Below are 24,368 nucleotides of genomic sequence, written 5' to 3' on the forward strand. Positions count from 1 at the left end.
CGCGTGTACTCTTCTTTTGTCCTTGTTTTACAAAGGAAATCCATCTCTTCCGGACACTGTCCAGGTTATTATTGTATTTGCTAATCTAGAAGCTCGTGTATATTAGTATACCCATACTTAATTATTCTCCGTCACAAGAGAGACCTGAAACTCTCCCGTTCTCTGCTGGGCATATCTCCATCGGATAAACTACACCGAGCACCATGACGTCAGTGGTTACATCAAAATATTAGTAATACCATCCTGGGTTGCTATTTCGGTTATCCTTGCATCATCATCTTCATGTATACTATATCAACACTTCGCACTTTGTACATATTTTTGTTCAGCGCAGTTAAACTCGTCATGTTTGTTAGACGCTCTGTCGGGATTTTATAACACATAGCTTCCACGAGCGTTGGCGGAGGAGATTCCGTCGATCTGCTGTGCTCACTCAGGTCCTTTCAAGATGGCTGGCCCGTCTCCGTCTAACCACAGTGATTCTGTGAGACAATCCCGGTCCTCGGGCTCAGGGTCATCGAGGTGCATCACAGAGACACATTTTGACCATGACGGCATCGATGATAGTGTCAGTTATTTTCATTCTGACAATGAGAACATGGACGACAATCCCCGTACAGACGAACAGCAACGCCCCCGAACCTCCCCGCAAAGTTTCACCGCACGATCCCTCTTCATGGGTCTCGCAATCGGTACTCTCATCACCTTCTCAAACACATACTTCGGTCTCCAGACGGGCTGGATCAGCGGCATGGCAATGCCGTCTGCTCTGATCGGATTTGCCGTCTTCAAGTCCATGGCCCGACATCTCTCATTCCCCTTCACACCAATCGAAAATGTTCTTATTCAGACAGTTGCGGGGGCTGTGGGGACAATGCCATTGGGCTGTGGGTTTGTGGGTGTGATCCCTGCGATGGAGTTCTTGCTAAGGGAGGGACCTGATGGGAAGAATGGAGGCGATGATGGACAAGGTGAAGGGGGCCCTTTGAAGTTGTCGTTTTGGAAATTGGTTGTTTGGAGTTTGGGCGTTTGTTTGTTTGGGGTTGTGTTTGCGGTGCCGTTGCGGAGGGATGTTATTGTGAGGGAGAAATTGAAGTTTCCAAGTGGGACGGCGACGGCGTTGGTAATCAGGGTGCTACATGCCGGTGGGAAGACAGAGGAGAATGGGAAGGGAACCGAGGCACATGCTGAAAGAGAGAGGCGGAGGTCGGGGTCGGCACATGAACAGGAATCGCTATCTCGTAATGACAGGGAGGACACCTCGCATTCGATTTCGAGTTTTGCGCTTGCTGAGCGGGATAGGAGGAAAGATTGGAAGGCGAAGATTAAATTGTTGACTTACGCATTTGGGATATCTGCTGTATATGTAAGAGGGCTCCCGGTTCGGTTTTCTTTGATATGCTCCTGATATAATTTTTTCTAGACTCTCATCTCCTATTTCATCCCGCATCTTCGCGATCTTCCTATTCTTGGGTCTCCACTTGCAACTCACTGGTTGTGGACACTAAATCCTTCTCCAGCATATATTGGCCAGGGTATAATAATGGGACCTTCGACGTCCTTGCATATGTTAATCGGGGCGATTTTGGGTTGGGGATTACTTTCTCCACTTGCCAAACATCGGGGATGGGCTCCTGGGCCTGTCGACAGCTGGAAAGACGGCAGCAAAGGATGGATTGTCTGGGTTTCCCTCGCCATCATGCTCGCGGACTCAATCATCAGCCTTGGCTGGTTGATTGTCCGACCATTTATCACGTACGGGCCGGGTCTTCTAGTGAAAATACAGCACAACATAACCCGGAAAAACTTCTGGCGGAATCTTTTGACATTCTCTTCTCGCCGAACAGGTTATACAGCTATTAACCACTCCGTTACAAAGGAGCACGAAGAGTATGATGCCCCATCGTCCGAGCTCATATCCACAGGTACTGTACTCATCCTCCTCCCGCTCACACTATTCCTCAACGTGATATGCATGCACATTAGCTTTGGTAGCCTTATCAACCCTGCTCTCTCAACCCTCGCCACCATTCTGGCCCTGTTCCTCTCCATAATGGGCGTTCGTGCCCAAGGCGAGACGGACCTCAACCCCGTATCCGGGATCAGCAAATTAACCCAGTTAATCTTCGCCTTTGTAACCCCGACCTCCAGCCACACCCGTCGCACCGCAGTGGTCACGAACCTCCTAGCCGGAGCCGTCTCCGAAGCCGGCGCTCTACAAGCCGGTGACATGATGCAAGACCTCAAAACTGGCCATCTGCTGGGTGCCAGCCCCAGAGCACAGTTCTACGGACAAGTTATCGGCAGCCTCTTTGGCGCTGTGGTTTCCGCTGCGGTGTACAAATTGTACATATCTGTATACGACGTACCTAGCCCCATGTTCCAGGTACCCACGGCATACGTGTGGATATTCACCGCGCGACTAGTGACGGGACAGGGCCTGCCAGCCATGGCATGGCCTGTAGCCGCGATTGCTGGCCTGATGTTTGCCACCACCACGATTTTGAGAATCATTGGCGCGTCACCTTCGTTTTCGGTACCTACGAATGGAAAAGGTGGTTTTGGGGGGAGAAGGGGAAGTGCACCATGGCGCGCATGGATACCAGGCGGCATTGCAGTTGCTGTGGGTATGTATAATGTGCCATCATTCACACTGGCCAGGGCCATTGGGGGAGTTATCGCGTGGTGGTGGAGTCGTAAACGACAACGACACAGCCAACGAAGATGCCATTCGGAAAGTGATGGTACGGATGATAGTCATGCCCGCCTACTTACGTTGTCGAATAATGGAGACGATGACGATAACGCGACTGAGCTACCATCTGGGAGATCGGGCTCCTTTGCTGTTATGCGTGGTGATGGGGATGGTGGTGTGGGAGATAATGCTGCAATTGGCTACGGCCAGGATGAGAATGACGATTCAGAAGCGGGATCGACAGTTGTGATTCTTGCGTCTGGTCTTATTTTGGGAGAGGGTGTCGTGAGTATTATCAATCTAGTACTGGCGAGTGCTGGAGTTCCCCATCTGTGAGTCTTTACCTTTATGGTTGCTTGATATTCCAAGATGTCCTGTATACATTCACATAAACTCCATGGCGTTTGGGAGTTTCTCATTTGGATTGTTTGGTTATGTATGATTGTATTCTGGTCCCATCTCGGAGCAACATGGGAAGGCTTTTACTCTCCATTATACTTATATGTTCTTCATTATTGTAAGTTTATATACATCCCTTTTTATGATCATCTTTGTCCTGGATATGCATATAGCATATTGCAAGATGGTATGGAACATACATCTCCTGATACCCCATTCTAAATACGTACATTTATCTATAGTTATATAAAGTCTAACGTTTTCTCCTCTACTTTATAAAAACCCTCTCCAATTATATGTTTATATATATATATATATATAAACTTGGACATATACCACTCTTTAGTCAGACCATGAAGCGACTCCATACAATTTTAGAGAGCGACAGGACACGAACGACGGATAACACAGGATCGATTCATGACAGCTCATTCACTTATAGTGAATCGAAGTCTTGTGAGTTCGTGGCAATTTGGGCAATTGTTGGAAGCAGGGTACGGAGTACTGACATGTTGCAATGGTCACGTGACGATGGACGTTCCTTCAAACTCCCAACAGCGAATCGTTTCAGATGTGTTTACTGTACGCGGATCCAACAACTTCTTCAGATATCTAGTGCGTATGAAAATATGTCACGACATCAAAACAAAATACATTCAGCTAAACTATCTAGTGGTTCAATTGATAATACATGATTTTCTATCTATACTCTTCTCCCCTTAGTTCTTCACAGTTGTTCTACAATTTTCACTTGAATCAATTTCCCCAATCTCCGTTATCTCATCTCTCTATAACCTTAGCTAAGGGAAACTCTTCGAAGACTAACAAAGAGGAAGTAAAAAGGGGGCAATTTATTTATCACACTTGCCTCAAATTAAAAACAAAAATTGAAAAAGGTTACAGTGACAATCTCTGCCTTTCTCATCACTCAGCCTCTCTACAGAACTTGGGTTATAACATGCGTGGGAGTCGGGGGTAGGCAGAAGGTAGAGTGTGAGGAATGAAAAGTAGGAAACTAAAGAGGAAAAAAGATTAAGGAAATTTGAGATATCAGGTAAAAATACGGGAGAATATCAAAAAAATATGAAAGATACAGGAGGTGAGAGTACACGAGAAATGGGAAAATTATTGTTGAAAGGAAAAAAGAAAGGGGAGGAACGGCATTGCCAGCTTGAAAGTTCTTCAAAGCTGATGAGATGAAAATGGTTGAACTAAGGGTTCAGGTTGTTGATACAGACGAACCATCTCACGCATCTTCTATTTCTCAAAAGGGTCAACTATCAACCCAGTCTCAACGAAGGTGAAAAAACGGGGGTTATCTTTATCTTATCTTATCGTCAATATCAACGGGGAGGGGATATTATCGACATAATGCAAGAGAGAAGATACATCACATACATATCGAGAGTACACAACAAAAGAAAGATGGAAAAGATAAATATATTGAAAGGGCGTTGGGATATAGAGAAAATGGACAACGAAATAAAAAGGGTGAAAAAATCGAGAGAAAGTGGAAAAGGATTCATCCACAATCTTAACTATAAACCATAAATTACTTGCTCACATTGGAAAAGCCCGTGGTAAGTTCGTGTTGGGGTGTTAGTGCACACTTGTTCCTCTCATCTTCGACCGACCAATTATGGTTGACAAACTTGCCATCTCACTTCAATTTCTCAAATAGATCCAAATACACCTTGTGGTGTCACTCGTCGTATCCCTGGCCACAACCTCGGGCAGACAGATTTGTGTTGAGATTAATAACTTTGCGGAATTCGACAAATAAAAGTTCGCATGTGGTTCGCGCAACGAGGTCCAGGAACAAACAGGGGATGAAAATAACTACCTTTCTTCATTATGATTGTTGTGGCGCTGCTGCTGCTGCTGGTGGTGGCTGTGATTGACTAGGAACTGGCTTTCGCTCAATAGGACCTGTGGTGATGGGCGGAGTCTTTGGTGGTTTTGGTGTCTCTGCCTGTACCTGTGGTTGTGGCTGCTGTCCTGGATGGTGCTCCTGCTGAAGCGGCGACCCCACCAGTGGCAAAGCTTGCGTCTGCGGGCCATTACTAGCATTGCTGTTATTGTTGGCCGCCATAGCTGCACTGGTACTATAACTCCTTCTTCTAGCGCCGGCTGCAGACGTAGGGGGCTTCTGCATTCCACCAGGCCCGTAAGGACCGGGACTCATCGAGCGTGGTTGTGGGATTCTGCTAACGGGTCCATGTCCAGGACCATAGGAGCCAGGACCGGGACTCATCGAGCGCGGTTGCGGGATTTGTCCACGCGGGCCAGGACTAATTGAACGTTGTTGGGGGATTTGCGCAGCGGGCCCTGGTCTGTAGGCACCAGGACCAGGACTCATCGAGCGTGGTTGGGGAATCCGTCCTCCTGGTCCTGGAGATAGGGAGCGGGGAACCTGAGGGAACTGCACAGGCGATAACGGGTGGCCTGGTTGCTGCTGGGGAGGGAATGTACGGTAACTACCGGCGGGTGACGCTGGACGGCCCTGTTGTGGGGCCTGGAAGCGTGGGGAGGGTGCGCCGTTTTGGTTGAAGGTGTGGTTGTGGTACGGGTTCGGGTTGGGTATGGGAACGGGACTTGGGTGAGGGCTGTAGGATACTTGGCTGCTTATTGACATGGAACGGTCGTCCGGGGGTCCGACCATACCTGGTGGTGGTGGACCGCGGGGACCGGAATGTGCGTTTGATCCGTTGCGTGGGCGGGGTCGGACGGGACGGGATGAGAGGCACGTTCGTGGAACGACACCTTGGCTAGAGCGATCGAGGCGGACGCAGAGTGCCTGGGGTGATTGTCAGTTGGGTTCTTTACTTTTACTTTCAGATTCGTGGTGTGGTATTGTTTTTGTTGAGAGTTCAACGGGAAATAACATACCCAGCCGTCATCATATTCATGAATGAGACGCACAAGCTGCCCAGCTTTCAGTTCTAGCTCATCTTCCATGGAAGGAGCAAAGTCAAGTTGCACCCGATAAACATTGGGAGCACCAGTAGGCGCAGCACCAGGACCTGCTCCAGCAACTCCAGCTGGGGTAGAGCCCATACCCATGGCAGAATTGGTTGGGAGTCCATCTCCTGCAGGACTCGCAGTGTTCTTGGGGGATCCCTGCGATTTATCGCTAGTTAAGGTACGACGAACAGCAACAACACCAACTGTGCCCGCAGCAGTAGCAATGCCAGTCGCAGCAATTCCCATCTCGGGTGAGGGTGTACGCGCACCGGAAATGGCCGGAGAAAGCGTGCCGGCATCTGCGCGCCTAGGAGCAGCTGGAGTTAGAGGGGTTGCTGGGACGGATACAGGTGTAGGGCTATCGAATGGATTGACTGGATCTGTGAAGGGATCATTGGGAGGCGTCTTTGGCGGAGGTGATGGTTTCTCGCCAGTAAGATTGCGTGCTGGAACAGCGCCAGCAGTAAGAGTGGCTCCAAATGCATTTCCTGCTGGGGCAGTCAGGGCAGGTGGAGCAAAATCTGGCGAAAACTCTGTAACGGGTCTAATGTTGAGCTGCGGTGGAGTTGGAGTGGTCATTGTCCGCGTCAGGGGCAGAGGATCCTCGTCAATAGGACGAGGAGCAGCCGCTGCGTTAGCTGCGACGAACGGCTTTTCATTGTACGATTTTTCATTGTCAACTTGGGCCAATGCCTGATCTCGCTTCTTCTTCTTGTGAATGAAAAACAAAGCGACACCCGCAAGCAATGCAACAATGAGGAGGATTCCTATTGCCAACCCTGCCTTTGCACCCCCTGACATGCCTCTTCCTGATTCATTGGACGACGAGGATGGCGCCAAAGAAGAAGCGCCCACAGTTGGGGAGGGTGAACTGGTTTCCCTCAGCTTATCCAAACCGGTGGCTGAAGGGAGACTGCTTGAAGACGAAGAGTTGGAGACTGATTTTGCCAACGTACTAGGGATGGAATCGGTTGCTTTCGGCATGGCCTTTGTAACTGGCTTTGCCGCAGTTGTTGGTTCCGGTGCAGGTTTGGGAGGTGATGCTTCCTTGGTGGGTTTTCTGGGAGGGCGTCGCTCTGGTGGCTCTGTAGGTCGTGCAGGAGACCCCAGTGCTGGCATACCCTCGGTCATAAAACCACCGATGGGGCCATCGAAGGTGGGAGCCAGGGTCTTAAACACGATCTCAGGCTCCTGTCGCTTGGCCGTGGCCTGGCTTCGGACGTTGTGTCTGTGCTTTTGATGAACCATGGTTGGCGATGATGGAGATGAGTGGTAAACTACAATCGATCAATAAAACCGAGGGAATGAAACGATGTAATTTGCAGCAACCAGTTGCGCTCTCGATGGAAACTTCGAAGGGTCGGAGAACTTGTCGTTTATGTTGCTGACTCTTTTCCCACCCGCTCTCTTTCTGCGTATTCAATGGGGGATTTGAATCAATCGCGGACGTGATACGCATAGATACACACGTAGAGGAGAGATCACGAAGGATTGAAAGTGATTCCGGCTGTGTGGTTACGTGTTCTCTCAGGCAGAAGGGCTCACTTCAAGCGTGGCTCTTGTAACAAAAGGACTGTGGGGTGGATGCCACTAACCGAGTCTCGTGGGAGGAGTGTTAAAAAAGGGGTAATTGTAGAGGAAGGGAGGACTACGAGCACCCAGGCAAACAACCAAGAAATGAATGAATGAGAGAGTGAATGAAAAGAACGTGGGAGAGAAAGCAGACGCGATGGTGGAACCTCGAGGCACAGAGACGGCTGAAGTTGAGGATGAGGTTGAGGTTGACGAGGAAAAGAGAGAAAGAGAGAGAGAGAGAGAGAGAGAGAGAGAGAGAGACGTGAGATGACAAACCTGGACAAGGAGCAAGCGAAGACGGGCCGAGACGGGGGTAAATACAACGTATGGACGCGGTACGGTACGCTGGAGAGGTAATCATCAAACACAGATCTAGCAGAAACAGATCGCCTACAGCAGCATTCCATTGGACACAGATTACAGCTCACCGAAGAAATCGAATAATACCGAAATACTGAGCTCCGCAACAACCTTACCACTCCGTACAGTACGGTACAAACCCACCAAGCCCACAATTTATTATAGCTAACCAGAGCTGCCTGCCAGAAACACTCAACCACCAGGGAGGCGAGAGCCGGCCAATCCAGGCAGCCCAGTCGCTTGGCACTCGGCGGGGTCTCAGCCATTCATACCGCCCAACAGCCGCAAGATTCAACAGAGTGTGCCTGACGTTTGTTCCGTCTGTGGCCAGCCAATCCCACGCCCTGTCGCCAGCCTGTTTTAGGCATGGCACCAGGTACCCGGGCTGCAAGGTTCAGCCAAATTTAAATTATCAGGGGTATGGACAATACTTTACAGTACCGGGTGGGTTTGGTCAGTGCGGGACGATTTGGTATTGTACGGAGTATTAAGGATTGGGGCTTGCGCGGGTTAGTACAAGAGGGAGTAATTTATTATCGTGTTGGGGTTTATATGGTGATGTCTCTTTCAGGTCGTTGTATTTTGGACGCACGTTGTGGGGAGTTGATGAAGTCAGGATGGATGGATGGATGGCTTCTTGAAGATCTTGGAGTTGCCATCTACGTATATCCGTAAATCCGCTCACAAATCCCCGGGTTTAGTCGTGGTTGGCAGCTGCTGCTGACTCCGATTATTACCAACGTCGATCTCTCCTCATCTGGTTAACATCCACATTTGATGTTGCAACACTCATGCCCTCCGGCTGTCATGCTTATGCCTGCAGTCCGTCATGCATAGTTACGGGACGTTGAACAAGGCCTTATCTCATCACTAAGGAAGAAGTTAATGGTTGCAACAAGAGCACTTGCACTGCAGCACAGGTGAAGTCATCGATTCCTCTTCGTATGAACAGAGATAAGAGCATGCTGTGCAAGGAGCGAAAATCAGCATCACCGGTACAGTCGAGTTTTGCGAGATTGATAAAAACTATGACATTCATTTGTAAATATGAAAAGATTATGTTTAACCCAACGTGCTGTTATTCCACTGCTCCTATGACATTGACAGCTCACAACAACAACAACAACAACAACAATCCAAGTGGACGTTATGTTTCATCCAGTCCTTCATAAGATCGACGAATATACCCCTCCAACACGGAGGAATAATAATAGCCTACCTGACTGACCCCTCGTATTTCCGGCTCCGACCCCTTCTTCTCAACTCGAAGTAATCCTGGGCGTTAACTTCACGAAGGAAAACACGACCGTGGGTGCGTTTCATTAGCTTCAAGAGCCTGGGAGTGTTGTGCCGAACTATCCATCCGTTGTGGTGTGGAGCTCAGCACGTGCCAGGTACCGGAGTTCCCGGCCATCCATCCATGGTTATATCCGCGGATGTATCTAAGTGTAACTATGTATTTGTGTCAACGATGTGTGAAGATATCATTTACGTCCACTGCTGCTATACGTTGGAGGGGATTCGGGCCAAGAGGGAAGACAAGGCCCAACCACCCCCCCCCCCCCCCAAAAAAAAAAAAAAAAAAAAAAGTGACAAAGAAAAGGAGTAGGGCAAGGACTGGAATTTTTAAGATCCACAATGAAAAAACCTCAAATTGTGCAGAGCATTATCGTCTATCAAATCATGGCATGAATTGTGCAATTTGATCTTTCCTCTCGATTCAACGTCACGCTTTGCTCAGAATGTAAAGTACGGATGCGTTAGAGCCTGCCGTCGCCATGGTTAGCAATTATCTTTCCGGATCTGTATCTCGCTTGCGAGTTCTATATGGCATCGTATTCCATCACAGATCGGGGACCAGTGATGGATGTCTTTTATACATACCTCAGCAGCTGATAGCCTCTCGCTACTCTCATACCGTACCAGTTTACTGACCAGATCGCGCCCGTTGAGAGGAGCCCCGCTGAGGATTTCTGCCCAGGGTTTCGCTGGATACTCTTTAAACTGTATCTTTCCCCAGTCGGGGAGATCCTTGGTTAACTTGTTTGCAAGGGGGGTTTCGGTTAGTCGAGTTTCTCTCCTGTAAAAATATCAAGTAGAAGAAAGCACAGCAGGGGCGACGAAGAGCCATGTCATATCTTAAGTAGGGTGAGAGACGACAAAGAGGAGATGATGGGGGAAACAACATACAGGCCATGATTTAGCATTCGGAGTCCCCAGTGTCACAAATATAGAATGTACCAACGCCAATTCACTCCCCAGCTCCCCCGCATCAAAAAGTTGCCTGTGATTCATATCCACCGCCTCTGCAACAACACAGCCCGCGGCCCAAAGGTCCAAGCTGGTCCCATACGCCTTATCTCCAAACAAGACCTCAGGAGGCCGGTAACACGTCGTGCCCACCTCGGTGATTTTCTTATTAGCGTCTTCAGAGGCCTTATCAGAAGGTGACCATGCAATTCCAAAATCTGCCAGATATGCTGGACCCTTTAGTTCGCGGAGGAGGATGTTAGATGGCTTGACATCTCGATGGATGATACCCTGCGAATGGATGTAGGATAGGGCCCGGAAGAGGTCTCGTAGGTGCGAGCGGGTTTGCCGTGAGGTCAGGGCGTTGCGGCGCATGAGCTCGTCGAAGTGGAGGGGCATGAAAGGGAAGACGAGGACGAATTGGCCGCCTGGATGGTTGAAGCTGTCTAGCAATGGGATGATCGCGGGGTTTGAGAGGGAGCTGAGGATGCGGGCTTCGCGTCTGGAGTCATGGGGCGGTGACATGGTATGTGGTGTTGTCACTTTTAGAGCCACTGTAGTTCCGGTGATGCTCTTTGCTTTGTATACGGTGGAGAATATGCCTTCTTGATGGTATATGGCATTTTCGTACGCGCCAATCTTCCTGCCGCCGGAAACGTTGTCGGAGTCGAGTTTTGACCCTTCAGATGCAGCTGCACTTTCATTTTCAATGACATCAGGTGGAGCTAGTTGTTCCATTGCGTCCCACTCATCAATGGCCCTCTGACATTCAAATTGATAATCTTCCTGCGGGGCCCCTGTTTTTCAGAACGGACTCAACTAGGGGGAATTATTCTGCGGAACGTAGACCACATACTTTGCTTGACGCATGACTGAAAGCATCATTTTCCACCTTCGTTGCCTCCGCATGAGCTTCTGAAAAACCGGCTGATGGCACTGCGCGCTGATACGCCGCAATTCTGCATGCTGGGATGAGCTGAGCACATTTCAAGCACCCTGCACAATCACAGGGCAGGAATGGGGGGTGGAGAAGCAAGCAGACCGAACTTACATCAACCGCACTGTGGTCAAGCGATCTGAAAAACCCACATCCGACTTCCAACCAGCATTTGATGCCATTGTGGTCTCGGGAATTGCTCTTCGAGCTTTTATCAAATTAAGGACGTTTACTTGCTACTTATTGGAAGGTTAATAGCCATATCTGGTACCGATGTGCAAGTACCATAGGCCGGCAGTATTGATGGTGGAGGCTTGTAATAAAAATAGCCACAGCGCCCATAAGTTCAGCTAGCTTCTTTTGTTTGGGTAGCGTGTACCGCAAAAGCATACCGGCAATTGTTGATCAGGGTATAACATAGTAATTGTTAAACAGACATCTCACCGTCCGGTCAATCTCGGTCTGTGCCTATATCTGCCTCTTTAACTATCACTTCCATTCACGATTAATAATCCGCAGCTGAACCCGGATCGGGGACACGTGACATTACCGATGCTGCTTCTCTTGGCGCCAGTCTGCCTTCCCAAATCCCCTGCAAATACCTGCTCAACGTTAACATTAACGTCAACATCAACGTCAACATCCACATCTGTCTCTCTCTTCTTTATCAATGATATAGAGAACGGTCCGACATAGCTCTACCCACTGCATATACTCTCTTTTATTTCCTGCGCTTCCTTCATCTTAGCTTTGGGATGTGCTGTTATGAATCCTCCGGTTAGCGAATTCGTCATCGTGTTAATAAGAACACTTCAACATGGAATTGTCGCGGCAAGACTATCCAGCCATTGCGGTGAGTAAACACTACCATGGAGTGTAATTGCACAGTTGGATGTGCCATAATTGTTTGTTGATGGTTACTAATTGCCCATTGCTTCTTTTCCTAGGCCTCCCTGACGCCGACGCAAGCCAGCGCCATCCTAACAGACCGCATGCGATTAATTAGCAAGGTTAACTTGGATATTGCAGACTGGCTTTCGGTACTCAAATTTCATTTCGTTTCGTTTTTCTTTTGAAAAGAATTATCCTGAGCAGAAGATGACCTTACACCTTCCTCCCCCAACTTAGGAACGACGACGGGTGGAGCAAGTTTATGTTTTGGGCCTTCGCAGGCTTGCGCGCCGACAGCAACTAGATGAATATGAAGCATTGGGGTAAGACTTGTTTGCACATGTTGCGAAGCAATGATTATGGCGTTCTGACCATGAATTATGTAGTGTGTTTCAAACGCCTTGGCAGCGCATACTGTCCGCTACTGAAACATTAGCCTCCTCCCACGAGATCCTTTCCCACGTAATCGAGACGGATGCTGAGCGGCCCTTGAGAGAATATGCCACCAAAAATCGTGATATGCAATCCATGTCAACCATGCAGCACGATTTAGCAAATTTAGCAAAGGAGCTTGAATCAGTGACGAGGAAAGCGGACAAACTAAAAGACAAGGGACCAAAGGCTGCCGCAAAGACGTCAAGTGCTGTTTCCGCGGCGCAGGATGTGGCGCAACAGTGGGAATCGCGAGCCCCGTTTGTCTTTGAGCAACTACAGGCTGTTGATGAACATCGCCTTAATCATCTCAGGGATGTTCTCACCCAGTACGAAACTCATGAGGTCGATCGCATCGAAAGAGATAGAGAGTCCGCTGAGAGTTGTCTCAATGCTCTGTTGAACGTCCAGACCGATGAAGAGATCAGGGCATTCACTACAAAAGCAATCGGTGGCCGGGCTCCTGTATCGAGAAGAACAAACCCTCCATCGGCTGCGTCGCCCCCCGCCTCTCCTCCGTGCCGAGTTCTGGGCGATACTGCCTCGGTGACCGCCGCCGCAGAATCCCTACTACCGCCACCACCTAGGAATCAGGATGATAGGGCCAGCCAGCATTCCGGTCAGTCAAACCAAGGCAGGTTAAGTGTTGGTGAGTAATCATTCCTCCTCAGATCAGAACCGGGACAATTCAAGCCAGCTTCTGACATAATTGTAGGTCTAGAGCAACATGGACATTTAAGACTTGGTGGCCTGAAACGGTTAGGCACCGTCATGACTCGCAGGAAGAGCATTGTACATCATCCAACTAGGGCCTCAGGTTCTCCGGAAAGGAAGTTCCGGTCTCCATTTACTTCGTTCCGGAAGACTGATTCAACTCGAAGTTTTCAGCAAGTTGATATGCAAGCCAATTTGGTTAATTCGCTAGCTCCTATTTCTTCAAGGGATGATTCATCGTTGCAACGCCCGGCTTCCTCTCACAGAGAGGTATCCCATTCCGAGTCGACTTCAGCATTGCACCAGCGACCCACGACACCTCTTAACGGTGCTGTTAGGCCCGAAGAGAGTGCTGTCTCGAATACGCCTATTAGAAAAGCTAATTCTATGGAACAAGCGCCTGCTACAACCCAAGTACGACCACCGCTTCCCAATTTCTCGCCCTATTTTACTAACTTGACACAGTCACCAAAAATCGATTCCGAGGGTTATTCCGAGCGGCCCAATAGTCTTGATGAAATATCCCGAGTTCAAAAAGAAGCTGCTGCGTATGTTTCTTTCCTATTGTTCCAATTTTGCCAATTTTGGCATCATCTGACCCATCAAGCAGCGTCGTAGAGCCCGGCATGAACCTGACTATCCGTGACCAACCTATTAAAGAGGATGAGGGTGAGGCGAAATTGGCTTTGAATGAAGTGGCGAACACTTTACGATTGGTGAGAAGAGATGTTTAGTCACTGTCCAAACTCTGAAAGGCTAACTCGTCCGCATAGCAAGCACAACAGTCTGGTGTTTCTCGTGGAGTTGGGACATTGCGTGGACGTCGAGATGTCAGAAACACCATTTTTGTTCCGAGCCCACCATCAGCCGGTGAAGATGTAGGTCTGAACCGATCTCCTGGCCTCACTGCCTCTTCAATACCTGTTTCGCCATCTTACGCGCCAAAGGCTGTCGTATCTCCTTCAGCAACTTACGATGACCACGCTCAATCGGATACAACATCAGTTCATTCATCACACACTCTCCATAACCTGTCAGGTCCTGTCTTACACCCTGAGATGTCTGAGCCTGGTCTTAACGCATCTGTAGTGGAAACTGTGAATGCTTGGTTCTCCGATGGTATTGTGAACCGTTCTTTCGTTGTGGGAGAATTGGCTCTGGCATATAATTCCACCACGAACCCCCCTTCTGACCCTGAACTTGTCCGCCTAAATAATTTCCAGATCTTGGAAAAAGTAGCTGCAAATCCCGTTTTTGTTACAGAAGCTGGTCATACCCTGAAAGGGAAGGAAAGGGAACAGGCCGCCAGTTACGAGGAAAAGAAAGGAGAATATCTTATTTCCCTTCCCAGTATCTCCCGATCGATTCCAACTGTTGCGTTCAAGTACCAAGTCCACCTTGATCCTTCTAATCTATCCGCCTATTGCCCCGTTATATTCAATCCTGTTTGGAATTTGGAAGAATTCCAAGCGAGTGTTATTATCACCTACTCCATAAACCTTAACTTTATATCTGCAACCTCGTCAACACCCATCACACTTAAGAATCTCGTTCTCACCGTCAACCTAGACCTATCTCCCCAGGAAGACGAAACAACCAAGCAGCCTCGCGAAGTCGCTCGGGCCACGGGTGCCGTTATGTATCCAAACACAGGCGCTTCATTCCGGCGCAAAATATCAGCCGTCACGTGGAAAATTCCTGAGCTGGAAGTTTCCACTGAAGGCGACAATCGGTTCCTTGCTCGGTTTTCAACATCAGTAAGCGGGCCTCGAAAGGGGAAAGTTGAAGCCAAGTTCGACCTCTTGAATGCCAATGGCGGCGAAAGACTGGGTATCAGCGCGCAGACTTCCACGGGTGGTGGACAGGAGAGAGAAGTCTCTGATCCCTTCGCTGATGAGTCCCTGGGAACGCGGAATGGATCAGTATCCCCTGAACCCAAGCTTCCGTCGAATACGTGGGAAGAAGTCTATACTCGACGGAAATTAACGGTGGGGAGATATACTTCTGTCGGGTAATAAAACAATTATTTCAAAGCCTTAAGCTCCGCCAATTATCCTGCATGATAGGAGTTGTCTTTGGCATTTTTCTTTGGTTCCTGAACCGTCCTTACACACTTGTGTCTACTTCATCAACTCGCTATAATGTCTCCTGGAATTGCGATTGTTCTTGGATTAATAGAGTATCCAATTACGAAAAGCGGATGATGCGGAATAATTGTATTCTTGGCAATATTTAGGAAGAGTGTAACGGGGTTATATACAGAGGGGGGGAAATGAACGTCTCCCGGCTCCTCATCTTTGTTTACTACCATTCTTATTTTGGAGTCTCCTGTTTGGATAAGACCACTTCTCACTTTCACATTTGGAAATTTCTTTCTTCTTGAAGTATAAAGATTCCCATCCATACCAAATTTGGTTAATTAATTGGTCTGTTATTCTTACCCATCCTCCTCTCGGTTTTTAGCTTTCATTTTCCATTTTCCTTGGTTTCTGTCTTGCTCTTCCAAACTTTTCTTACCCCTCTTGTCCTGCATTACTGTCTCGTTTTTGCCATTGCTATTCTTAATTCTGGGCTCAGAATTTTCCGCCCCTTTACATTCTACCAACTATGATAGGTATTCATTTGTCCATAATTCTGTTTCATATCTTCTCACATCTCTATTTGTCTTGTTTGCATAATCCGACAACCGTACATAATTTGTTGTATTGGGAGTACAAAGCAAAGCGCACCCCCCCAACAAAAAAAAAAAAAAAAAGGGCCTCCACCTTCACATCCTCGCCGCTCTTGTCGTCTTATCGTAAAAATCAAGCGTCATAGCCGCCAGGAAGCAAGGAATATCCTTCCTCTCCTCAACCCAAAACTTAATCAGACTACGAATCTCCATCGCAAACAAACTATTTGGACCACCGGAGATCTTCATCGTCCCATTCTCCCCATCAAAAATTATGGAATTCTCTTCTCCATCGCCCATACTTCCAGGCCCCCTCGCGTCAGGCGAGGCATCCCGATCTCCATGCCTATACGCCGGTGACAAATGAAACATTGACGTCACCCGGACGCGGCCATTGGGCAGAAAGTCAAGTTTATATCCAAGAACCGAAGCAACCGCTTCTCGAAACTCGGACGATTTTGCAGTCCATATCTCTTTCAGTCGACGCATGCGCTTATCCTTTTCTGCAACGATCTTTTCCATCTCGCGTAGCTCCATCTCTTTGCTTTCGAGGGTGGAGAGGGGAACGACTTCGAGGTTCGAGTGCTTGTTGCGTAGTTGGGCGAGGAGGTCACGATTTTCTGCTCGTAGGGCTGTTAGCGCGGAGAGTTTGACATTCTCGGCTTCTGCGGTGGGGTTGGAACGGAGTTCAAGGATCCGAGTCCGGGATTGGACTTGGAGTACTGAGAGTTGAGATTTTGTAGCCTCGAGTTCACGTGTGAGTAATTCGGTGGATTGTTCCGCTTTGGAGAGATTGTCTTGCAGAGTTCGGTTTTTCCGGACCAGGATGGCGAGTCGCTCACTATCTGCATCGCTTTCTGCTGGGGAGAGCGGGCGCTTTACTCCGCGTGGAGCGTTGGCATCCTCTCCAGATTCCTTTTCCAGTTTCGACAATTCTTCATGTAGTTTATGAAGTTCTTCACGGTGTTCGCTGAGGAGATTCTCAAGATGGGCGATGTGGTCAGATTTCTGTTGATCAAATGTGGTATCATCTGCGTTCATAGTGGTTTCTTCAGTGTCAAATGTTTTCAGCTGTGCGCGGAGGTATTCTACCTCTCTTATGGCTAATACTCGCTGACGTTCCAGTCGTGTCTTTGCACGAGCATCTGCACCACTTCCAGCCGAGCAATTTGCGCGTAATTTTTCTATCTCCCGTTGTAATTTCGATTTTTCTGTCTCCAGATTCTGTACCATCTCAGCCTTCTCAGCCATCTCAGTTTGAATCGTCCCAATCCTATCTAGCAACGATGCATTCTCGATGCGTGCCTGGACAAGAGCTCGAGCAACTTCTTCTGGTGAGTCGAATTCAGTATTTTGACCATCCGTTTGCAGAAGGCTAGTCCAGGATCTCCGCTCGTCCTCCAAGATTTGCTTCTGAATTTGTACATTCCTCAGTTCCACCTCCACCTCTTGCATTAGCTGCAACTGGTTCTCCAGCGCCTTTTTCTGTTCCTCCACTATTTCGACATTTTTCTGTGACTTTCGGAGAGGCCGTAGTTCAGCTTCCAACCGCTTAACCTGCGCGACTTGCTCCGAAAGTTCACGTTGAAGGACACTGAGAGTTTCTGAATTCGCCCCTTCTGATTTTAGCCGTATGTTCTCACTTTCCAGCATCCCCATGTCTGCCTCCCGTTGCGCTAATTTATCCTGAGCGCTCCGCAAGCTTTCCTTCGTCTCATGAAGTTCAGTTTGCACTTCGTCGAGTGTTTTCTGAAGTGACGAACGAATTGCTTCCAATTCATGAATCTGATGTGAATATTGACGTTCTCGATCCGACAGTTGAGATTGGGCTTCGTCGAACTCTTCTTGTAGAGACTGATTCCTATCCTGTAAGCTTCGTAGCTGTTTATCAAAGGATGCTTTCTCGTTAATCGCGGATTCCTGCGTGGTCTTCAGTTCGGTGGTAATGGACTCGATTTTATGCTGCGCTTTGTTGCTGCTACTTATGGCTGCCTAGAATTTCATGAACGTCGTTGTTAGCCTCGTCAACAAAGAGGTCGTAAAAGAAAGATTACTCACCTGAGCCTTTCGGAAATCTGCATCTGCCCTAATCTGAAGCTCACGGAGTTCCTTCTCATGGTGAAGGGCTGTAAGATCCCTTTCCTGTTTCAAGTTGTCCAACTCATATCGTAAAGTGCTTAGTTGCACGCGTAACTCCTCATTTCCGGCATCTGTTACTCGTTAATTAGCTAAGTTCTTCGATTTTGGAGTGGAATTATGCTGTAATAGACAAAACTAACCAGGTTTTGTTGGTGGCTGTCCTGAACGAATACTGTGTCTAAATGAAGCATTTGCCGCACCAGGTCCACCACCAGAAGACGTGGAAGGGGAGGAAGCTCCGGTTATGAAATCGTACGTTGGTTGGGTGGTTGCAAATCTGCCGGAACTCATCTGCAGTATTTCTCCTTCTAGTCAGCCTGGTTTCTTGTCATAGCATTTATTCATTTTTCGCATATATTTCGCGTCCATGGCTAGTAAATTAGATGGTATCGCATTGTGGAATTGTCAGGAATCGCACATGAAACAACCACCGCTGGAACAGATGGAGGATCTTCAGTGATCTAAAAAGCAATATTTTACCTTGATCGCGTCACGACGACATATCCAAGAAGCTCGAATAGCGGCACTCAGTTCGCCGTTTGTCGGATCTTCGAGAGCTGTTGGTTGACACTTGATGATGAAGATGATGTTGTTTTTGCCAAGAACCTTGGAACAAAATAAATCCCAGGTGTTTAGTTATTAGTTACAAAGTTATTTAACTGCAGCTTCAGCCGCCACAACTAGTTACTGAACTACACATCTTGTATGTTCTGTCTCTCTTTTAACGCTCTATCTCAGCTCGACTGCTCCTCAAAGGCCTTCTGCTGCTGGAATAGCTCTATATCCTATGATGGAGGTGCTCTGAAAATAGAACTATGACTTTGCGCAATATTTATTATCCCCTCGTCCGTCTTTTGTTGCACAATTAGCGTGGTATCAATAGGCGTAAAATAAAGGCATTTGTCAGCATGTCTCAACCAATAGGTTCACATACTATTTTGTATGGGCTGCTATTGGTCACTACAGATCCACACTTTTGCGATTTTCATGTAAGCAGAAAGTGTGTTGAGAATTCAGATCTACCTACATGCCTACCATGGAGCCCTATCCACCTGCAAATATGGAACCTACAGGGAATTCAGATGATTTTCTAGAATCCTGATCTTAATCTATGCATCAAATAACTAATATATTCTCTAGAATCTATGAAAAAGCCAGGTAGAACCTCTACAAAGTGAAAATGAGTAATTGAGGAAGTCATTGCAGAGATACCACCTCTAGAATCAGTCAAATTTCTTCCTCTAGAACCTAGTTCACGGCTGCCAAATCTTCATATTCCACCAGATGTTGGTGTTCAAAGCCCCTATGCCTTATTTACCTTATTCTTCTCTGAAGATTCCATTCATAATATTGTCAATTCAACCAATCTCTATGCAAAATTGAAGGGAGATGATGGAGATACTGATAATGAAGCTCCAGAGAGCTTTGAGAAGGATAAGAAGAAGGATAAGGAAGAGGAAATTCCTATGGAAGCTTCTGCAGAACCCTCTATATTTATGGAAACATCTAAGGAATTGAAGACCTCTATTCAGCAATGTCCATGGAAAAAGACCACTTCAGAGGAAATAAAGGTCTTTTTAGGAGCTCTTATCTATATGGGGATTCATAAATCCAGCCAGACTGATCATTATTGGAGGAATAATCTGAGAGAAGGTCCTATTCATTCAGTTCAATCCTATATGGCCTTGAAACATTTTGAGCAAATCAAGCACTATTTCCATAGATCCAACGCTCGAGAAGCTCACCAGCCAGATTCTAAGAATAAAGATTGGTAGTATAAGATAGAGCCTTTGACTTCTAACTTCCATAATGCCTGCCAGAAATATTACACCCCTGACTCAGAGATTTCCATTGATGAAATCATGATTAGATGCTTTGGTCAAAGTCAGCACACATATAAGATGCCTGCTAAGCCAATTCCTCAGGGATATAAGGTCTTTGGACTAGCAGAACATGGATATCTTTGGACATTTTCCTGGTCTAGCCGCTGGCAGAGCATAATGCCTATGTTTCAATTTCCAGAAATTACCAGAACTGGATCCATGGTCATGAATATGATTCAGCGGCTTCCTAAGATCCCTATTATTAGACCTACTGAGGAATCGGATACTAGATCCCCTACTGAGGAATCGAATACTAGACCCCCTACTGAGGAATCAAATACTAGACCTCCTACTGAGACTCCTATCATTGAAGCTTCTATCATCAAAGCTCTCCCTACTAGTGAAGCTCCTACTAGGCCTTCTGCTGAAGAGTCAGCTAATCAACAAGTCACTCCATACTCAATTTACCTAGACAACTACTTTACCTCTGTTCAATTATTCCACCTACTTTGAGAGCATGGCTATGGAGCTTGTGGGACTACCTGCTCTAATCAGGTTCTCCCTATTCTAGCAGAGCTTTGAGAGCATTCAAAAGAGTATTCTATGGAATACTCTACATGCTATGAAAGTGAATAAGGTCCTCTGTCTAGCCTGGCAAGACAATAATATGGTATTAGCTCTTACTACTATTCATTCTTTGGACACCTTCATTGAACAATTTTGAAGACAGCCTGGAGAACTCTCTACCAATGCTCATATAGTCCACCCAGTCTTTGAGAATCAACCTAGGAAGAACCTTCAGATTCCAAAGATTATTGATGACTATAATCATAATATGAATGGAGGAGACCTAGCAAATCAGTATAGAGCTTCCTATAGCTCTTGTAGAATGAGCTATCGGACCTGGTTGCCTATTTTCTATTGGATTCTGGATGCTGCTGTTGTCAATGCGTGGAGGCTTCAGTATATATATATGAAGCAGCAGGGAGTCTCTAGGCTACCTACTCATATAAGCTTATGTGAGAAGCTCTATCAGCAACTCTTTGAATTCAATTTGAAGATCCATGATGATCTACCCCATGAGCGATCAAATCCAGAGCTTATTCATCAACAAATTTCTCTACCAAAGCCTACAATTTGTGTCTGGTGTTGATATATGCGAAAGCTAGGTCAGCAGGAGAGTAGACAAGCTCCTAGATCAAGATCTGGATGCTCAGCATGTAAGAATGTGACTCTTTGCTTGAAAACTAGATGCTGGGAGGAATTCCATGGCATTGGCCAGAGCTGAAGAATCTATATAACGTAATTAGGCTTAGCTTATTATAATACACCAATACCAAATAGTACGCAATATTACACCATTTAGCCAATAATATCACGTATAATATACACTAATGAAATCGCGCTAATTGTGCAACAAAAGACGGACGAGGGGATAGCTCAAAATCTTCTCTTACCTAATCCTATGCTTGCCACTTAGATTGCAGACAGTGTTGGTCATGCACACTACACCACAATGATTCAACTCCTGAAGTTTAATAGGCTTTTCAAGGGCGCAGAGCTTTCATAGCAGTGTAAGATATATAGAGACGCGTATCTATCGTTTTATGCTGACAAAAACCTACAGAGGATAACTGCCGAAGAGCTGCGGTTTTCTGAAGCCAAATATGCGTAATCAAGGTACTTGACCTAATTGAGCAATTTTCGATATATTACTCTGGCAGATGTACAATAATTCTAGATGGATTAGCTAGATAAGAGTATAATATAAATCATGGATCCCTAGATTTTGGTTAATCAATGCGAGCTTTTTCCCGTATTCATTCGTCTCGATCTAACTAGCATTATTTTCATATGTGAAATTTTGCGTAATTGTCCTAGAAAGACACTGGAAAAAACCGGGGACGTGGAACGGAAGCTGGGGAAAGTGTAGAAGATAGATAGCCTCATCAAAGATTTTCGGGATACTCAAAAGATACCAGAAGGAAAAGAGACACCTTTGAAGTTCCCCCCTGTCGGGTTTTATATGTCTCGAATACCAAAATTCGAGGCACGAGGAGCTAAAGCTATCTCCAACCCTCTCCAACTTTTCGTCCAAGAACAAAATCTATCTAAAGAACAACCTACGACTTACTCAAGTCAACCCTCTTCTCCGCCTCCGCAAGTCCATACGCCTTCAACCGAATAGCCTGCGTAGCAATGAATCCAGTCGTATCCGTCGGCTGGAAATCCTCAAGGGAATCCATGCTGCTCTGCTCGGGGCTGTACAGCTTGCTAGTCTGCGAGCTGCGGCCTAACACGCTGGCCAGGCCTTTGTAGCAGCGCAGGCGCACTTGGCCGTTGACATCGTCCTGGCTGGCCAGGATGCTTTTCTCGATAAATTTACGCTCGGGGGAGAAGTAGAGGCCGTTGTAGAGGAGTTTGGACCAGGTTACTGTTACAAATTGGTCGCGGAGGAGGCGGACTTCGCGGTCTAGGACGAGGCCTTCAAGATCGATGTGGGCGAGGCGGAGGATGGTCATGGCAGGCGAGTCACTGGGTGGTGCGTTAGTATTTTTTAAACTGGTGTGAAGAGAGGGTTGTGAGAGGGAAGGCTAATCGGGTGGGGTAGATTTACTAGCAGCCGCGCTGGGGAAGGTGAGTTAGCATGTTACTCTTAAGGTATCCAACGTTTTAATAAAACTAAGGGCTGGCTTACAGATTTGAGGCCAATGTATCGGTTCTCAACGATATCAATTCGCCCAATTCCTAAAAGGTGTTGCTTTTAGCTCCAGTGCCTCTATGTATAGTTTAGGCTCAAATGGTTTAAGAAACTAACCGTGCTTGCGGCCGAGCTCGTTGAGTGCAGTGAAGATCTCAACGGAATCGGTAACCGTCTTGCCTCCAAGAGTTAGGGCACTTGGGATACCCTTCTCGAAGGAGAGAGTGAAATCTTCTGGGGCATCGGGGGCATTTCGAGGGTCGTCTGTCAACTTCCACATATCATCGGGGGGAGTAACATCAGCATCTTCAAGGATACCAGCTTCGTAGGAACAGTGGGCAAAGCTAAGCTTCAATATTAGCTTGAGTGGTTAAATATCCGGTTGACCTCTGCCGTTTCGAGGTGGTGAAACTCTTACTTCTCATCCATCGACCTGGTAATAATAACTTAGGTGTAAGCATTGGTATTTCAAAAATGTATGGAAATGATTGGGCTCTCGATCGAAGCAGACGCACCATGGCTTGGCCTTTGTGGATGTAACGGGAATTTTGTGTTGTTCAGCATAGTTGAGGAGATCATTACGACCGGCGAATCGGTGGTAAAACTCAGGTAGACGCCATGGGGCGATAACTCGGATAGATGGCTGTTAAAAAAAAATCAGATCCTATTACGTGGATTTGTGTAGGGAAGTCGTCGACATTTCAAACACCCGTTCATACCTGGATAGCGTAGAAGGCAAGTTCGAATCGGACTTGATCATTGCTGTATACATCTTATCAATCTCTGCTTAGACAAGTCTAGATGGGAAAAAATCCATTCTTACCCCTTGCCAGTGCAGCCTGCAACATGAATTGTTAGCACAGAACTATATTCCCAACACTGCTTCCAAGAACAACAAAGTGATGTTTACATTCACGACGTACCATGGCTGACAGCAACACATCCCTCCTCCTTCGCGCAGCGCATCATCGCACGCGCAATTACGGGACGAGCACTTTTTAAATATATAAGTTTTGGCGCCAACTGGAAATGGTAACGGGGTTTACATACAGACTCGTTCTAAACAGATGGTGAATTAGCTGTCGGCACCAGGAATGCAGTATTTCGTGGAATTACAGCTTACCCAAGGAGATATCTGTCTTCCCAAATGGCCTACATCTGCACATTAGCATGAACCGCACTGCGTATGTGAATTTGATATGTCGATATGTATACAACTCTTCACCTCCACCTCCACTGCCAGCCAGTTGAGGGGTATAAGAGAGCATCAAAAAGAAAGTCAAAGCATTTGACTCACATTGCATTGGATTGCGCGGTAGCATAGATCCTCCACGAATTCGCGCTTCAGATCCGCAACAACCAACTTCTGCGCACCAATCAGCAGAGCCTTGCGCTCAGCCTCTTTAAAGTCCTCTGCCTGTCCGACATCTGCGAGGAAGCACACAACGTCATACCCTTGCTCAATGAGCCATGCAAGGATGCAGCTGGTGTCGAGACCACCAGAATACGCCAAACATACCTTCTCCTTGGCGGGCATGGTTGTCTACGTCTAAGGTAGAATGGTCCTGGGGCGTTGTATGGGTTCAATGGAGTTGATAGTGGTTGCTGGCGATGCGTTTGTCGAGAGAATGTCTGAGGTTGGGATAAAGGCTGACACTTTTTTGCGCCAAGAGAAAAAACCGTGCAATCGAACGAGCCAATGGGAGATCAGTGCGGGGCTTGCTCACGGAACCACAATTAAGGTTCCTTGCTGCGGGTCACTAAACCTAACTCGAAAAGGAGATTAGGATCTGAAGACTTGAGGCGATTTGTTCAAT

The 24,368-nt window shown here is 47.2% G+C and overlaps 7 protein-coding genes across 7 annotated transcripts; 3 read left to right on the plus strand and 4 right to left on the minus strand.

Moving 5' to 3' along the window:
• Nucleotides 1-448: 448 nt before the first annotated feature.
• Nucleotides 449-3,031, plus strand: PADG_00882 (uncharacterized protein; the record flags this gene model as incomplete). Its single annotated transcript, XM_010758229.1, has 2 exons — nucleotides 449-1,366; nucleotides 1,424-3,031. 2 exons carry the CDS (start codon nucleotides 449-451, stop codon nucleotides 3,029-3,031), a joined length of 2,526 nt encoding a protein of 841 aa, XP_010756531.1.
• Nucleotides 3,032-4,946: 1,915 nt separating this feature from the next.
• PADG_00883 (uncharacterized protein) lies at nucleotides 4,947-7,306 on the minus strand (the record flags this gene model as incomplete). Its single annotated transcript, XM_010758230.1, has 2 exons — nucleotides 4,947-5,891; nucleotides 5,984-7,306. The coding sequence occupies 2 exons, from the start codon at nucleotides 7,304-7,306 to the stop codon at nucleotides 4,947-4,949; spliced, it is 2,268 nt and encodes a 755-aa protein (XP_010756532.1).
• A 594-nt stretch (nucleotides 7,307-7,900) lies between these two features.
• On the plus strand, nucleotides 7,901-8,484 carry PADG_11163 (uncharacterized protein; the record flags this gene model as incomplete). Its single annotated transcript, XM_010758457.1, has 3 exons — nucleotides 7,901-7,957; nucleotides 8,010-8,120; nucleotides 8,167-8,484. 3 exons carry the CDS (start codon nucleotides 7,901-7,903, stop codon nucleotides 8,482-8,484), a joined length of 486 nt encoding a protein of 161 aa, XP_010756759.1.
• Nucleotides 8,485-9,730: 1,246 nt separating this feature from the next.
• Nucleotides 9,731-11,362, minus strand: PADG_00884 (CMGC/CDK protein kinase; the record flags this gene model as incomplete). Its single annotated transcript, XM_010757720.1, has 5 exons — nucleotides 9,731-9,760; nucleotides 9,878-10,033; nucleotides 10,184-11,029; nucleotides 11,100-11,202; nucleotides 11,295-11,362. 5 exons carry the CDS (start codon nucleotides 11,360-11,362, stop codon nucleotides 9,731-9,733), a joined length of 1,203 nt encoding a protein of 400 aa, XP_010756022.1.
• A 635-nt stretch (nucleotides 11,363-11,997) lies between these two features.
• PADG_00885 (uncharacterized protein) lies at nucleotides 11,998-15,232 on the plus strand (the record flags this gene model as incomplete). Its single annotated transcript, XM_010757721.1, has 8 exons — nucleotides 11,998-12,033; nucleotides 12,128-12,220; nucleotides 12,309-12,394; nucleotides 12,458-13,152; nucleotides 13,219-13,631; nucleotides 13,683-13,765; nucleotides 13,828-13,933; nucleotides 13,991-15,232. 8 exons carry the CDS (start codon nucleotides 11,998-12,000, stop codon nucleotides 15,230-15,232), a joined length of 2,754 nt encoding a protein of 917 aa, XP_010756023.1.
• Nucleotides 15,233-15,984: 752 nt separating this feature from the next.
• On the minus strand, nucleotides 15,985-18,318 carry PADG_00886 (coiled-coil domain-containing protein MAD1; the record flags this gene model as incomplete). The annotated part of the gene is made up of 3 exons (XM_010757722.1): nucleotides 15,985-17,880; nucleotides 17,947-18,104; nucleotides 18,168-18,318. 3 exons carry the CDS (start codon nucleotides 18,316-18,318, stop codon nucleotides 15,985-15,987), a joined length of 2,205 nt encoding a protein of 734 aa, XP_010756024.1.
• Nucleotides 18,319-21,973: 3,655 nt separating this feature from the next.
• PADG_00888 (argininosuccinate synthase) lies at nucleotides 21,974-24,088 on the minus strand (the record flags this gene model as incomplete). The annotated part of the gene is made up of 10 exons (XM_010757723.1): nucleotides 21,974-22,385; nucleotides 22,468-22,478; nucleotides 22,549-22,598; nucleotides 22,669-22,912; nucleotides 23,063-23,194; nucleotides 23,271-23,313; nucleotides 23,375-23,390; nucleotides 23,475-23,545; nucleotides 23,675-23,703; nucleotides 23,849-24,088. 10 exons carry the CDS (start codon nucleotides 24,086-24,088, stop codon nucleotides 21,974-21,976), a joined length of 1,248 nt encoding a protein of 415 aa, XP_010756025.1.
• Between the last annotated feature and the right edge of the window lie 280 nt (nucleotides 24,089-24,368).

This window comes from Paracoccidioides brasiliensis, assembly GCF_000150735.1.
Source record: "Paracoccidioides brasiliensis Pb18 unplaced genomic scaffold supercont2.1, whole genome shotgun sequence".
NCBI lineage: Eukaryota > Fungi > Ascomycota > Eurotiomycetes > Onygenales > Ajellomycetaceae > Paracoccidioides > Paracoccidioides brasiliensis.